At 44.2% G+C, this 12,806-nt stretch overlaps 2 protein-coding genes across 2 annotated transcripts in view; one reads left to right on the top strand and one right to left on the bottom strand.

The window, feature by feature from the left end:
- Positions 1 to 9,194, top strand: part of LOC139574219 (piggyBac transposable element-derived protein 4-like) — an 11,300-nt gene extending 2,106 nt beyond the window's left edge. Inside the window, exon 2 of the mRNA XM_071398583.1 lies at positions 5,814 to 9,194. Within this exon, the coding sequence (XP_071254684.1) occupies positions 5,814 to 7,461 (1,648 nt within the window). The 3' untranslated portion in view covers positions 7,462 to 9,194. The remainder of the gene's footprint in view (positions 1 to 5,813) is intronic.
- The window catches only part of LOC139574220 (sushi repeat-containing protein SRPX2-like), a 20,397-nt gene extending 8,014 nt beyond the window's left edge, over positions 1 to 12,383 (bottom strand). The window contains 1 exon segment of the mRNA XM_071398584.1: positions 11,730 to 12,383. Within this exon segment, the coding sequence (XP_071254685.1) occupies positions 11,730 to 11,781 (52 nt within the window). The 5' untranslated portion in view covers positions 11,782 to 12,383.
- Positions 12,384 to 12,806: the final 423 nt, after the last annotated feature.

The raw sequence follows: 12,806 nt of genomic DNA on the forward strand, positions 1-12,806 counted from the left end.
CTCAACAACGTTTCTAATGATGGTAATTTGGGCACTTGCAATAGGCTGCTAAATGTACAATGATGTTTTCTTACAAACACCTTTCATCAAATGCCTTATTTCTAGTCTAACTCTGAATAACACATAAACATGCCCTCAGATTCCTAGCACCCAAGTCTCCCTCATGTTTGCAAATCCAAGTGAGGATAAACAGACTCTTCGGCATTCAAGATAGTTTTACATTTCAGCAGCGATTGAAATAATTTGTACCATGTCTCATAGTAGTCATGCAAGTGGTATTAATATTCAAATATCTCTTTTACATTATTACACTAATGCAGGCAGCTGCTATGGCCGCCTGCAGGTTGTAAAGCAGACAGACACAGCATGCATCACAGTGAGACCAGCCAGGAACACTTCCCACTGCTCTCAGTGAGGCAGTTACTTTACCAGAAAGACATGCAATGACCACTGCAGGGAGAACATCCAACTAGGAGAAATGAGTCATTCTGGAGAGGGTGGATTTCACAAGCCAACTATTCACAGCAGCCATACTGCACTCGTTTCAATGGATATATTCTCATGTTGAGGTTTAGAAAGTTCATTCCAGATCAGCATTCTTTGTATTTCAGTTGGAAAAGTGTTAAATTACAGGAGAACAAGTGACTAATAGCAATGGTGAGACATAGCCAGAATCAATCCATTAGCGACTAGATTTTCGCTTTGTGGTTTTGCTTTGTAATCAACTGGCAGCAGGCATGAGTTTGGGTGGATCTGAGGTGACTCAAATCACTGTCTTGTAGGGGCCAAATGAGGGCCTTGGCACAGCTGGTCCGTGCACACAACCATTTGTCTGTGATTGAAGTTGTAATTACACAGGTCTGAGAAGGGGTGACATGCTCAACATCAGAGGAGGGCTAGATAGAAAACACAGGTGACTGTAGGCTTACTACAGTGATGACTTGTATTCACCTACAAAACTTTTTCTTAACTTGGCTTTCGAAGAAAAATGCATAGATGGGATATTTGGGCTTCTTTGCTCTCTCTTTTTTAACTGAAAAATAATGTTAGAAGAGTGGTTGAGTTTCTGTTCAGGAAATACTCCCTGCTCTCTTTGTAATTCCTTCAGGTCCCTCTAAAGATCCCACCTCGGCTACTTCTATCTACTGCGGTGATTGAGGTATTTTTTAATTTTTTAATTTCACCTTTATTTAACCAGGTAGGCTAGTTGAGAACAAGTTCTCATTTGCAACTGCGACCTGGCCAAGATAAAGCATAGCGGTTCGACACATACAACAACACAGAGTTACACATGGAATAAACAAAACATACAGTCAATAATACAGTAGAAAAAAAGAAAACAAAAAGCCTATATACAGTGAGTGCAAATGAGGTAAGATAAGGGAGTTAAGGCAATAAATAGGCCATGGTGGCGAAGTAATTACAATATAGCAATTAAACACTGGAATGATAGATGTGCAGAAGATGAATGTGCAAGTAGAGATACTGGGGTGCAAAGGAGCAAGATAAATAAATAAATACAGTATTGGGATGAGGTAGTTGGATGGGCTGTTTACAGATGGGCTATGTACAGGTGCAGTGATCCGTGAGCTGCTCTGACAGCTGGTCAGATCGAACGTATGCACCACACGGAACGCACTGCAACTGCCTCTGCAACGCAATGCTGCATGATAAACGCAGCGTTCCATTGGAAATGAATGTACTTCTGGTGTATCGAAACGCAATGACGCAGTCGGTGTGTTCGAAGCGTAACACGAAACATTTTGTGAACGCTTATCTCGTTGAATTTCGTGTCATTCAATTTTCGACGAAACATCCGACATAAATACAGACTATACCTGACTTCATCTAGTCATGTTTGGTTTCCTTGCAATCAACTGTTTGTTTTTAACATAACCGTTTGGTTTGTATGATTGGTCATTTTGCGGGACGTATTGACCCGAAAAATCGATTGGAAGACAACAAGTGACGAGCTCATTGTGCACCAATTATATGACCACTGTCTCGTTGATTGACTGTATTTTATGACCACTGATCGTCTTGAAATCTAGCTGGGTAGATAGCCAATGAGCAGAGGTAAACGGTAATATCCAATGGTTCTTTGTTGTTCGACCAACCCATATAGTGAACGCTGGCGTAACGAAGGTCTTTCGTCATTGCAAATTGTACTGGAAGGAGCAATATATATTTTAAAAAATGTGTAAAGTACACGTTGGCTATTCATTGTGAGTGAGGGTATGTTTGTATGTATGTGAACAACCCATAGCCTATGTTTGTGTGTATATATATATATATATATATATATATATATATATACACTGCTCAAAAAAATAAAGGGAACACTAAAATAACACATCCTAGATCTGAATGAATTAACTATTCTTATTAAATACTTTTTTCTTTACATAGTTGAATGTGCTGACAACAAAATCACACAAAAATGATCAATGGAAATCAAATGTATCAACCCATGGAGGTCTGGATTTGGAGTCACACTCAAAATTAAAGTGGAAAACCACACTACAGGCTGATCCAACTTTGATGTAATGTCCTTAAAACAAGTCAAAATGAGGCTCAGTAGTGTGTGTGGCCTCCACGTGCCTGTATGACCTCCCTACAACGCCTGGGCATGCTCCTGATGAGGTGGCGGATGGTCTCCTGAGGGATCTCCTCCCAGACCTGGACTAAAGCATCCGCCAACTCCTGGACAGTCTGTGGTGCAACGTGGCGTTGGTGGATGGAGCGAGACATGATGTCCCAGATGTGCTCAATTGGATTCAGGTCTGGGGAACGGGCGGGCCAGTCCATAGCATCAATGCCTTCCTCTTGCAGGAACTGCTGACACACTCCAGCCACATGAGGTCTAGCATTGTCTTGCATTAGGAGGAACCCAGGGCCAACCACACCAGCATATGGTCTCACAAGGGGTCTGAGGATCTCATCTCGGTACCTAATGGCAGTCAGGCTACCTCTGGCGAGCCCATGGAGGGCTGTGCGGCCCCCCAAAGAAATGCCACCCCACACCATGACTGACCCACCGCCAAACCGGTCATGCTGGAGGATGTTGCAGGCAGCAGAATGTTCTCCACGGCGTCTCCAGACTGTCACGTCTGTCACATGTGCTCAGTGTGAACCTGCTTTCATCTGAGAAGAGCACAGGGCGCCAGTGGCGAATTTGCCAATGTTGGTGTTCTCTGGCAAATGCCAAACGTCCTGCACGGTGTTGGGCTGTAAGCACAACCCCCACCTGTGGACGTCGGCCCCTCATACCACCCTCATGGAGTCTGTTTCTGACCGTTTGAGCAGACACATGCACATTTGTGGCCTGCTGGAGGTCATTTTGCAGGGCTCTGGCAGTGCTCCTCCTGCTCCTTCTTGCACAAAGGCGGAGGTAGCGGTCCTGCTGCTGGGTTGTTGCCCTCCTACGGCCTCCTCCACGTCTCCTGATGTACTGGCCTGTCTCCTGGTAGCGCCTCCATGCTCTGGACACTACGCTGACAGACACAGCAAACCTTCTTGCCGCAGCTCGCATTGATGTGCCATCCTGGATGAGCTGCACTACCTGAGCCACTTGTGTGGGTTGTAGACTCCGTCTCATGCTACCACTAGAGTGAAAGCACCGCCAGCATTCAAAAGTGACCAAAACATCAGCCAAGAAGCATAGGAACTGAGAAGTGGTCTGTGGTCACCACCTGCAGAACCACTCCTTTATTGGGGGTGTCTTGCTAATTGCCTATAATTTCCACCTGTTGTCTATTCCATTTGCACAACAGCATGTGAAATTTATTGTCAATCAGTGTTGCTTCCTAAGTGGACAGTTTGATTTCACAGAAGTGTGATTGACTTGGAGTTACATTGTGTTGTTTAAGTGTTCCCTTTATTTTTTTGAGCAGTGTATATATATATATATATATATATATATATAAATGGTATGGTGTAGAATGTAAGCAAACCCATACATCTCAACACAGCCAGCATGCTTCCTCCAATCAGTCTACATGTTAGGGATTAGAGGGAGCATGGTCTAGCAACTGCTGCTCCACCCCACCCCCACATGAAATAGCCTATTTGAGGCAGGCCCACAACAATGGCCAAAGTGAAATGGAACAGCACTTTATGTTCCCTGTACTCTATATACAGTGGGGAGAACAAGTATTTGATACACTGCCGATTTTGCAGGTTTTCCGACTTACAAAGCATGTAGAGGTCTGTAATTTTTATCATAGGTACACTTCAACTATGAGAGACGGAATCTAAAACGAAAATCCAGAAAATCACATTGTATGATTTTTAAGTAATTAATTTGCATTTTATTGCATGACATAAGTATTTGATACATCAGAAAAGCAGAACTTAATATTTGGTACAGAAACCTTTGTTTGCAATTACAGAGATCATACGTTTCCTGTAGTTCTTGACTAGGTTTGCACACACTGCAGCAGGGATTTTGGCCCACTCCTCCCTACAGATCTTCTCCAGATCCTTCAGGTTTCGGGGCTGTCGCTGGGCAATACGGACTTTCAGCTCCCTCCAAAGATTTTCTATTGGGTTCAGGTCTGGAGACTGGCTAGGCCACTCCAGGACCTTGAGATGCTTCTTACGGAGCCACTCCTTAGTTGCCATGGCTGTGTGCTTCGTGTCGTTGTCATGCTGGAAGACCCAGCCACGACCCATCTTCAATGCTCTTACTGAGGGAAGGAGGTTGTTGGCCAAGATCTCGCGATACATGGCCCCATCCATCCTCCCCTCAATACGGTGCAGTCGTCCTGTCCCCTTTGCAGAAAAGCATCCCCAAAGAATGATGTTTCCACCTCCATGCTTCACGGTTGGGATGGTGTTCTTGGGGTTGTACTCATACTTCTTCTTCCTCCAAACACGGCGAGTGGAGTTAGACCAAAAAGCTCTATTTTTGTCTCATCAGACCACATGACCTTCTCCCATTCCTCCTCTGGATCATCCAGATGGTCATTGGCAAACTTCAGACAGGCCTGGACATGCACTGGCTTAAGCAGGGGGGCCTTGCGTGCGCTGCAGGATTTTAATCCATGACGGCGTAGTGTGTTACTAATGGTTTTCTTTGAGACTGTGGTCCCAGCTCTCTTCAGGTCATTGACCAGGTCCTGCCGTGTAGTTCTGGGCTGATCCCTCACCTTCCTCATGATCATTGATGCCCCACGAGGTGAAATCTTGCATGGAGCCCCAGACCGAGGGTGATTGACCGTCATCTTGAACTTCTTCCATTTTCTAATAATTGCGCCAACAGTTGTTTCCTTCTCACCAAGCTGCTTGCCTATTGTCCTGTAGCCCATCCCAGCCTTGTGCAGGTCTACAATTTTATCCCTGATGTCCTTACACAGCTCTCTGGTGTTGGCCATTGTGGAAAGGTTGGAATCTGTTTGATTGTGTGTGGACAGGTGTCTTTTATACAGGTAACGAGTTCAAACAGGTGCAGTTAATACAGGTAATGAGTGGAGAACAGGAGGGCTTCTTAAAGAAAAACTAACAGGTCTGTGAGAGCCGGAATTCTTACTGGTTGGTAGGTGATCAAATACTTATGTCATGCAATAAAATGCAAATTAATTATTTAAAAATCATACAATGTGATTTTCTGGATTTTTGTTTTAGATTCCGTCTCTCACAGTTGAAGTGTACCTATGATAAAAATTACAGACCTCTACATGCTTTGTAAGTAGGAAAACCTGCAAAATCGGCAGTGTATCAAATACTTGTTCTCCCCACTGTATATGTTTATTATACCTGTTGATACAGGGCTCATATATGAAACTATTCTAACTTAACATTTTTTTTCACAGTGGCACTGACTCCGACTGGGAGCCCCCATTGCCAACTTGTCCATCCCCCTCTGAAGCTGGTTCATCCATCTGTACCCCTGCTGTCTCTGGCTCCACACCTCCCGGGCCATCTAGAGGTGTGAAGGCACTGACAAAGAAGAGGAAGAGGGGAAGTGTGCCACCCGCTAACAGAGGGACAGAAGGGCGTTGGCACACTGTCCTAGAAGATGATGTGGAGCCACCCCAACCAACTTTTAGGCCGAAAAGGAAGCCAGGACCTCAGGTGAACTCGACCGCAACTTACAGCCCCCTTCAGCTGTTTTTCACACAATCTGTTGTAGATTCGCTCGTGTCTAACACGAATAAGTATGGGGAGAAGAAGCAAGCAGGCAAAAAGGTAGCATGGAAGCCCATATCCATGTCAGACTTTTTCTGCTACCTTTCACTGGTCATCTACATGGGGCTGGTGAAGCTGAAAAGCCTGAAGGACTACTGGAAAACGTCATCTCTCTACCAACTGCCTTTCCCCATGACTGTTATGTCCTGCAAAAGGTTTCTGGTTCTCTCACAGGCGCTTCATATCAGTGACCCAAAGGTTGATGAAGAGAATGAGAAGAAGAGAGGCACAGCAACGTTTGATAGACTGTGCAAAATCAAACCTCTCTACCACAGCATTGTTGAGGCCTGCAAGACGTACTTTCAGCCAGCCCAGAACGTGTCAATCGATGAGAGGATGGTAGCCTCAAAGGCCAGAATTGGCCTCAAACAATACAGGAGAAACAAACCAACCAAGTGGGGTTACAAGCTGTTTGTGTTGGCTGATTCTGTGTGTGCCTACACATGCAATTTTTTTGTCTATGAGGGGAAGAACAGTTTTGCTACCGGTAAGGGACTTAGCTATGACTCTGTAATGGAGTTATTGGATTTTCAACTGCTAGGGAAGGGCTACAAACTGTTTGTGGATAACTTCTACACAAGCCCTACCCTGTTTGCAGACCTTAGGAAGCGGGAAGTGTGGGCTTGTGGCACCATTCGTACCAACAGGGTGGGCTTTCTGAAGACGAAGGTGAACGACATGCCTAAGCGGGCTGAGCGGGGGACCATGCGATGGATCCGTGAAGATGGCCTGCTTTTTGTAAAGTGGATGGATACCAGAGAGGTGGTGATGTGCACATCAATCCACAAGTCCTTCAATGGGGATCATGTTGTCAGACGTGTGAAGGACGGTGCCGGGGCATGGACCACCAAAAATGTCCCCATTCCAACTGCAGTAAAGGACTACAACAAGAGCATGGGAGGTGTGGACCTATCAGATGCCCTGATAGGCTATTACAATGTTCTCCATAAGACAATGAAATGGTACAAGACCTTCTTTTATCATTTCATCGACATTGCTGTGGTGAATGCATTCATCCTACACAAGGAAATGGCTAAGAGCTGTGGAAAGCCCTTCCTCTCACAGAAAGCCTTCAGAGAGCAGCTCATCAAGGAGCTTGCTGGCTACAGCACCACTGCACCACGCCCTGTCCCTTCTGCTCCTGCCACAAGTGTTCATCTGCCCAAATATATTTGTGCAGGCAAGGATGTGCCTAAGGGCCAAAAGGATGGAGGCGTTGCTGTGTTGTTTGCAAGATTAAGTCCCCCATCACATGCACCACATGCTCGGTGACCCTCTGCTTTACATCAGAAAGAGACTGCTATGGCATCTGGCATCAGCAGCAGAATATTGTGTAGAGCTTTGGCAAAGTGGGTGGGGTTATATCCTTCCTGTTTGGCCCTGTCCGGGGGTCTCATCGGATGGGGCCACAGTGTCTCCTGACCCCTCCTGTCTCTGCCTCCAGTATTTATGCTGCAGTAGTTTGTGTCGGGGGGCTAGGGTCAGTATGTTATATCTGGAGTACTTTTCCTGTCTTATCCGGTGTCTTGTGTGAATTTAAGTATGCTCTCTCTTTCTGTCCTTCTTTCTCTCGGAGGACCTGAGCCCTTGGACCATGCGTCAGGACTACCTGGCATGATGACTCCTTGCTGTCCCCAGTCCACCCGGCCTTGCTGCTGTTCCAGTTTCAACTGTTCTGCCTGCGGCTATGGAACCCTAAACTGTTCATTTTTACTCTTGAGGTGCTGTCCTGTTGCACCCTCTACAACCACTGTGATCTCCACCCGGCACAGCCAGAAGAGGACTGGCCACCCCTCATAGCCTGGTTCCTCTCTAGGTTTCTTCCTAGGTTCCTGCCTTTCTAGGGAGTTTTTCCTAGCCACCATGCTTCTACACCTGCATTGCTTGCTGTTTGGGGTTTTAGGCTGGGTTTCTGTACAGCACTTTAAGTTATTAGCTGATGTACGAAGGGCTATATGAATAGATTTGATTTGATAGAGGACTGAGGGTCTTCCAAATATTGAAAGTGTGTAAATAGTTACCCATGTTATTTTGTAAATGTATATATTTTTTTTCTATATTTTTTTCCCATTTTTCCCCCCATTTTTTTTTCAAATTCTTTTTGGGGGGTGTGTTAGAATACCATTTTGGTATTTTGTTTATAGTTATTTATTTCAAAATGTATACCTTCACCAATTTGGCCACTTGGGTACATTTGGGCTACTTGTGTGGGACACCTGGGTGACTTCATGATAAATGTCATGTAGCATACTCATTTTGGAAGTTATCATTCTGAAACTTTGCACAAGTACTGTTGCCCTCTTATGTTTTCCACTGAAATTGTCCCCATATTCATATCTAAATGTTTGTTTTATCTTGTTCATTTTAAAGATGATGATACAACAATTAATAATAATTCATGTTTTTTTCATTGTATTATCTAAACCAGATCTATTGTGTTATATTCTCCTACATTCAATTCACATTTACACAAACTTCAGAGTGTTTTCTTTCAAATGGTACCAAGAATATGCATATCCTTGCTTCTGGGCCTGAGCTACAGGCAGTTACATTTGGGTATGTCTTCAGGCGGAAATCGAAAGAAGGGGGGGGGGGGGGGGGTAGTTCTAAGAGGTATAGTCTACGTTAGTTCAACTGAAATGACGTAATAACAACGATGATTAAACCCGTGTGTGCCCTGTGGGTGGTCTTACCCTCATTGTGTCCCAGCAGCTCTCTGATAAAAGGTCACCAGGAATAGTGACATGACAACACGGTCTTTAAGCGCAATAATTCAGATAAATGTGGTACTAGGCATCGACTTTAGCCAATGTGGAGATCATTGACCATAGTCCAGGGCAGAAAAATGTAAGGCGAGCTCCAGTCCAGACCCTAAGCACGACTAAAACGTAAATTCATTAAATCGTTTTTTTTTACTGACAAAATTATTCGCTTCGTTTTTCTTATATCGCTTTCTCTCTCTGTGCAAAGAAGAAGCCCACCAACGCTCCAGTCAAACCAGACGTCAACTTTTACTGTAGAAGTTCCTCGGTTTCAAATCAAATCAAATTTTATTTGTCACATACACATGGTTAGCAGATGTTAATGCGAGTGTAGCGAAATGCTTGTGCTTCTAGTTCCGACAATCCAGTAATAACCAACAAGTAATCTAACCTAACAATTCCACAACTACTACCTTATACACACAAGTGTATAGGGATAAAGAATATGTACATAAAGATATATGAATGAAGATGCAGTAGATTACAGTAGAGTAGTGTACAGTCTATACATATGAGATGAGTAATGTAGGGTATGTAAACATAAAGTGGCATAGTTTAAAGTGGCTAGTGATACATGTATTACATAAAGATGGCAAGATGCAGTAGATGATATAGAGTACAGTATATACATATACATATGAGATGAGTAATGTAGGGTATGTAAACATTATATTAAGTGGCATTGTTTAAAGTGGCTAGTGGTACATTTTTACATAATTTCCATCAATTCCCATTATTAAAGTGGCTGGAGTTGAGTCAGTATGTTGGCAGCGGCCGCTAAATGTTAGTGGTGGCTGTTTAACAGTCTGATGGCCTTGAGATAGAAGCTGTTTTTCAGTCTCTCGGTCCCTGCTTTGATGCACCTGTACTGACCTCGCCTTCTGGATGATAGCGGGGTGAACAGGCAGTGGCTTAGGTGGTTGTTGTCCTTGATGATCTTTATGGCCTTCCTGTGACATCGGGTGGTGTAGGTGTCCTGGAGGGCAGGTAGTTTGCCCCCGGTGATGCGTTCTGCAGACCTCACTACCCTCTGGAGAGCCTTACGGTTGTGGGCGCAGCAGTTGCCGTACCAGGCGGTGATACAGCCCGACAGGATGCTCTCGATTGTGCATCTGTAGAAGTTTGTGAGTGCTTTTGGTGACAAGCCGAATTTCTTCAGCCTCCTGAGGTTGAAGAGGCGCTGCTGCGCCTTCTTCACAACGCTGTCTGTGTGGGTGGACCAATTCAGTTTGTCCGTGATGTGTACACCGAGGAACTTAAAACTTTCCACCTTCTCCACTACTGACCCGTCGATGTGGATAGGGGGGTGCTCCCTCTGCTGTTTCCTGAAGTCCACAATCATCTCCTTTGTTTTGTTGACGTTGAGTGTGAGGTTATTTTCCTGACACCACACTCCGAGGGCCCTCACCTCCTCCCTGTAGGCCGTCTCGTCGTTGTTGGTAATCAAGCCTACCACTGTAGTGTCGTCACTACAGTGGTAGTGTCGTTTCCACTAGTTACTACAGCCACAAAGTCAACAGGTTGTGGTTAGGCATAAGGTTAGCAGTGTGGTTACGGTTAGGTTTAAAATCACATTTTAAGAAGATACATTTTAGAAATACGCAGGGTTTATTACCTTTTGGCTGTGGTAACTAGTGACGACCAAGTTCCTCCGCGTTTATTACATGCGGTTCGATAAATTACCACTAGGTAGCGTTGTTGGACTAGTTACAACGGCTATCATATGTTACACCCCTGAAAAAGGGTAGAAAGAATCACGAGAGCGTGATACGGAATGTTTACTCATGGAACGTTTAGTGCAATCATTTTACAAAGTAACACATTTTACAGAATAACAGATCTACAGGAAATAGAGTTTTGTAGGGTACAAGGCTTATTCAAATCATAACAGTATACACTGTACATCACTGAAACAAATACTATTTTCCTTTTCTTTTTTTTTTTTTTTCTTTTTTTTCTTTTTTTTTTTAATTTTATCCCCTTTTCTCCCCAATTTTTCGTGGTATCCAATCGCTAGTAATTACTATCTTGTCTCATCGCTACAACTCCCGTACGGGCTCGGGAGAGACGAAGGTCGAAAGTCATGCGTCCTCCGAAGCACAACCCAACCAGCCGCACTGCTTCTTAACACAGCGCGCCTCCAACCCGGAAGCCAGCCGCACCAATGTGTCGGAGGAAACACCGTGCACCCGCCCCCCTCAGTTAGCGCGCACTGCGCCCGGCCCGCCACAGGAGTCGCTGGAGCGCGATGAGACAAGGATATCCCTACCGGCCAAACCCTCCCTAACCCGGACGACGCTAAGCCAATTGTGCGTCGCCCCACGGACCTCCCGGTCGCGGCCGGCTGCGACAGAGCCTGGGCGCGAACCCAGACTCTGGTGGCGCAGCATAGCACTGCGATGCAGTGCCCTAGACCACTGCGCCACCCGGGAGGCCCCACAAATACTATTTTCAATATAACTGTCAAGCAAAGCTTTAACTCAGTAAACCAAAACACAATTTATCAACAGGCAATAAAGTGTTTGAAAAACCATTACACAAATATCACCGCAAAATATCTTATTAACAATGCACAGGTTCATTCACAATCGACATAAAATGGCAGCTACGTAGCAGTACCTAGCAGTGCGAAGCTAGCTGCAACCGAGCACGGCTCGTATTACTCTCTGCAAACTTAACTAACTTCCTCAATATGTTACTAAAACAAACCTTAAACACTCTTGACATGTTAGCAAGTTATTACATTTAAATTACTCTTTTTAATCATCAATAACGTACCTGAAAAAGGGTAGAAAGAATCACGAGAGCGTGATACGGAATGTTTACTCATGGAACGTTTAGTGCAATGAGAAAAAGACCGCGAATTCTCCGTGAACTTGAGTGGAGACCAGAGCAATCGATCTCAGGCTCATAGATTAAGAGCATTTAGTAGATCACAGATTAACACTTTTATCCACGACAACATAAAGTAATCAACATAACGTTTACACATTCCTCTCACAATTCGTACCCTTTGTATGCTTGACGGATTTTAACAGAATTATATAAATGTTATCAATCTATCAACTAATACTGAATGCATGATCTTCTTAACCTTAGATGTTTTAAGATCCTCACATACTATGAATTTACTAATACTTTTTAATGTATAACAGGCTATTAGTATTTCCTTTAACCTGTCACACATACAGCCCTAACCCTGATCCATCACTAGTTTAACAGTTATAGCCTAAATAATTATAGTAATAGGGAAACCATTGTCCATGTGCCCAAGAACGCCAACGTTACCTGTCTAAATTATTATTGCCCAGTAGCACTCACATCTGTAGCCATGAAATGTTTTGAAAGGCTGGTCATGGTGCACATCAACACCATAATCCCAGACACTCTGGACCCACTCCAATTCGCATACCGCCCCACAGATTCACATATGACGCAATCTCTATTGCACTCCACACTGCCCTTTCCCACGTGGACAAAAGTAACACCTACATGACAATGCTGTTCATGGACTACAGCTCTGCGTTCAAGCCATAGTGCCATCCAAACTCATCACTAAACTAAGGACTGGGACTGAACACCTCCCTCTGCAACTGGATCCTGGACTGCCTGACGGGCCACCCTCAGATGCTGATGCTTACACCTATCCATTTGATTAATCAGGGATGAATCAATTTATAGCTAGATACCTCAATATGACAGACATAACTAAATGTATAACTAGCAACATGTAGATATGGCCAACTAGCTAGATGGAAAATGGTTGTTGAAAAATGGTTGTACACAAATCAACAGCCAACAATAAATACAGTATAGTTAACTTAAATTGTTGTAGCTTCCTTTTGTTTACTTTTT

This window comes from Salvelinus alpinus, chromosome 4, assembly GCF_045679555.1.
Source record: "Salvelinus alpinus chromosome 4, SLU_Salpinus.1, whole genome shotgun sequence".
In the NCBI taxonomy this organism is placed as follows: domain Eukaryota; kingdom Metazoa; phylum Chordata; class Actinopteri; order Salmoniformes; family Salmonidae; genus Salvelinus; species Salvelinus alpinus.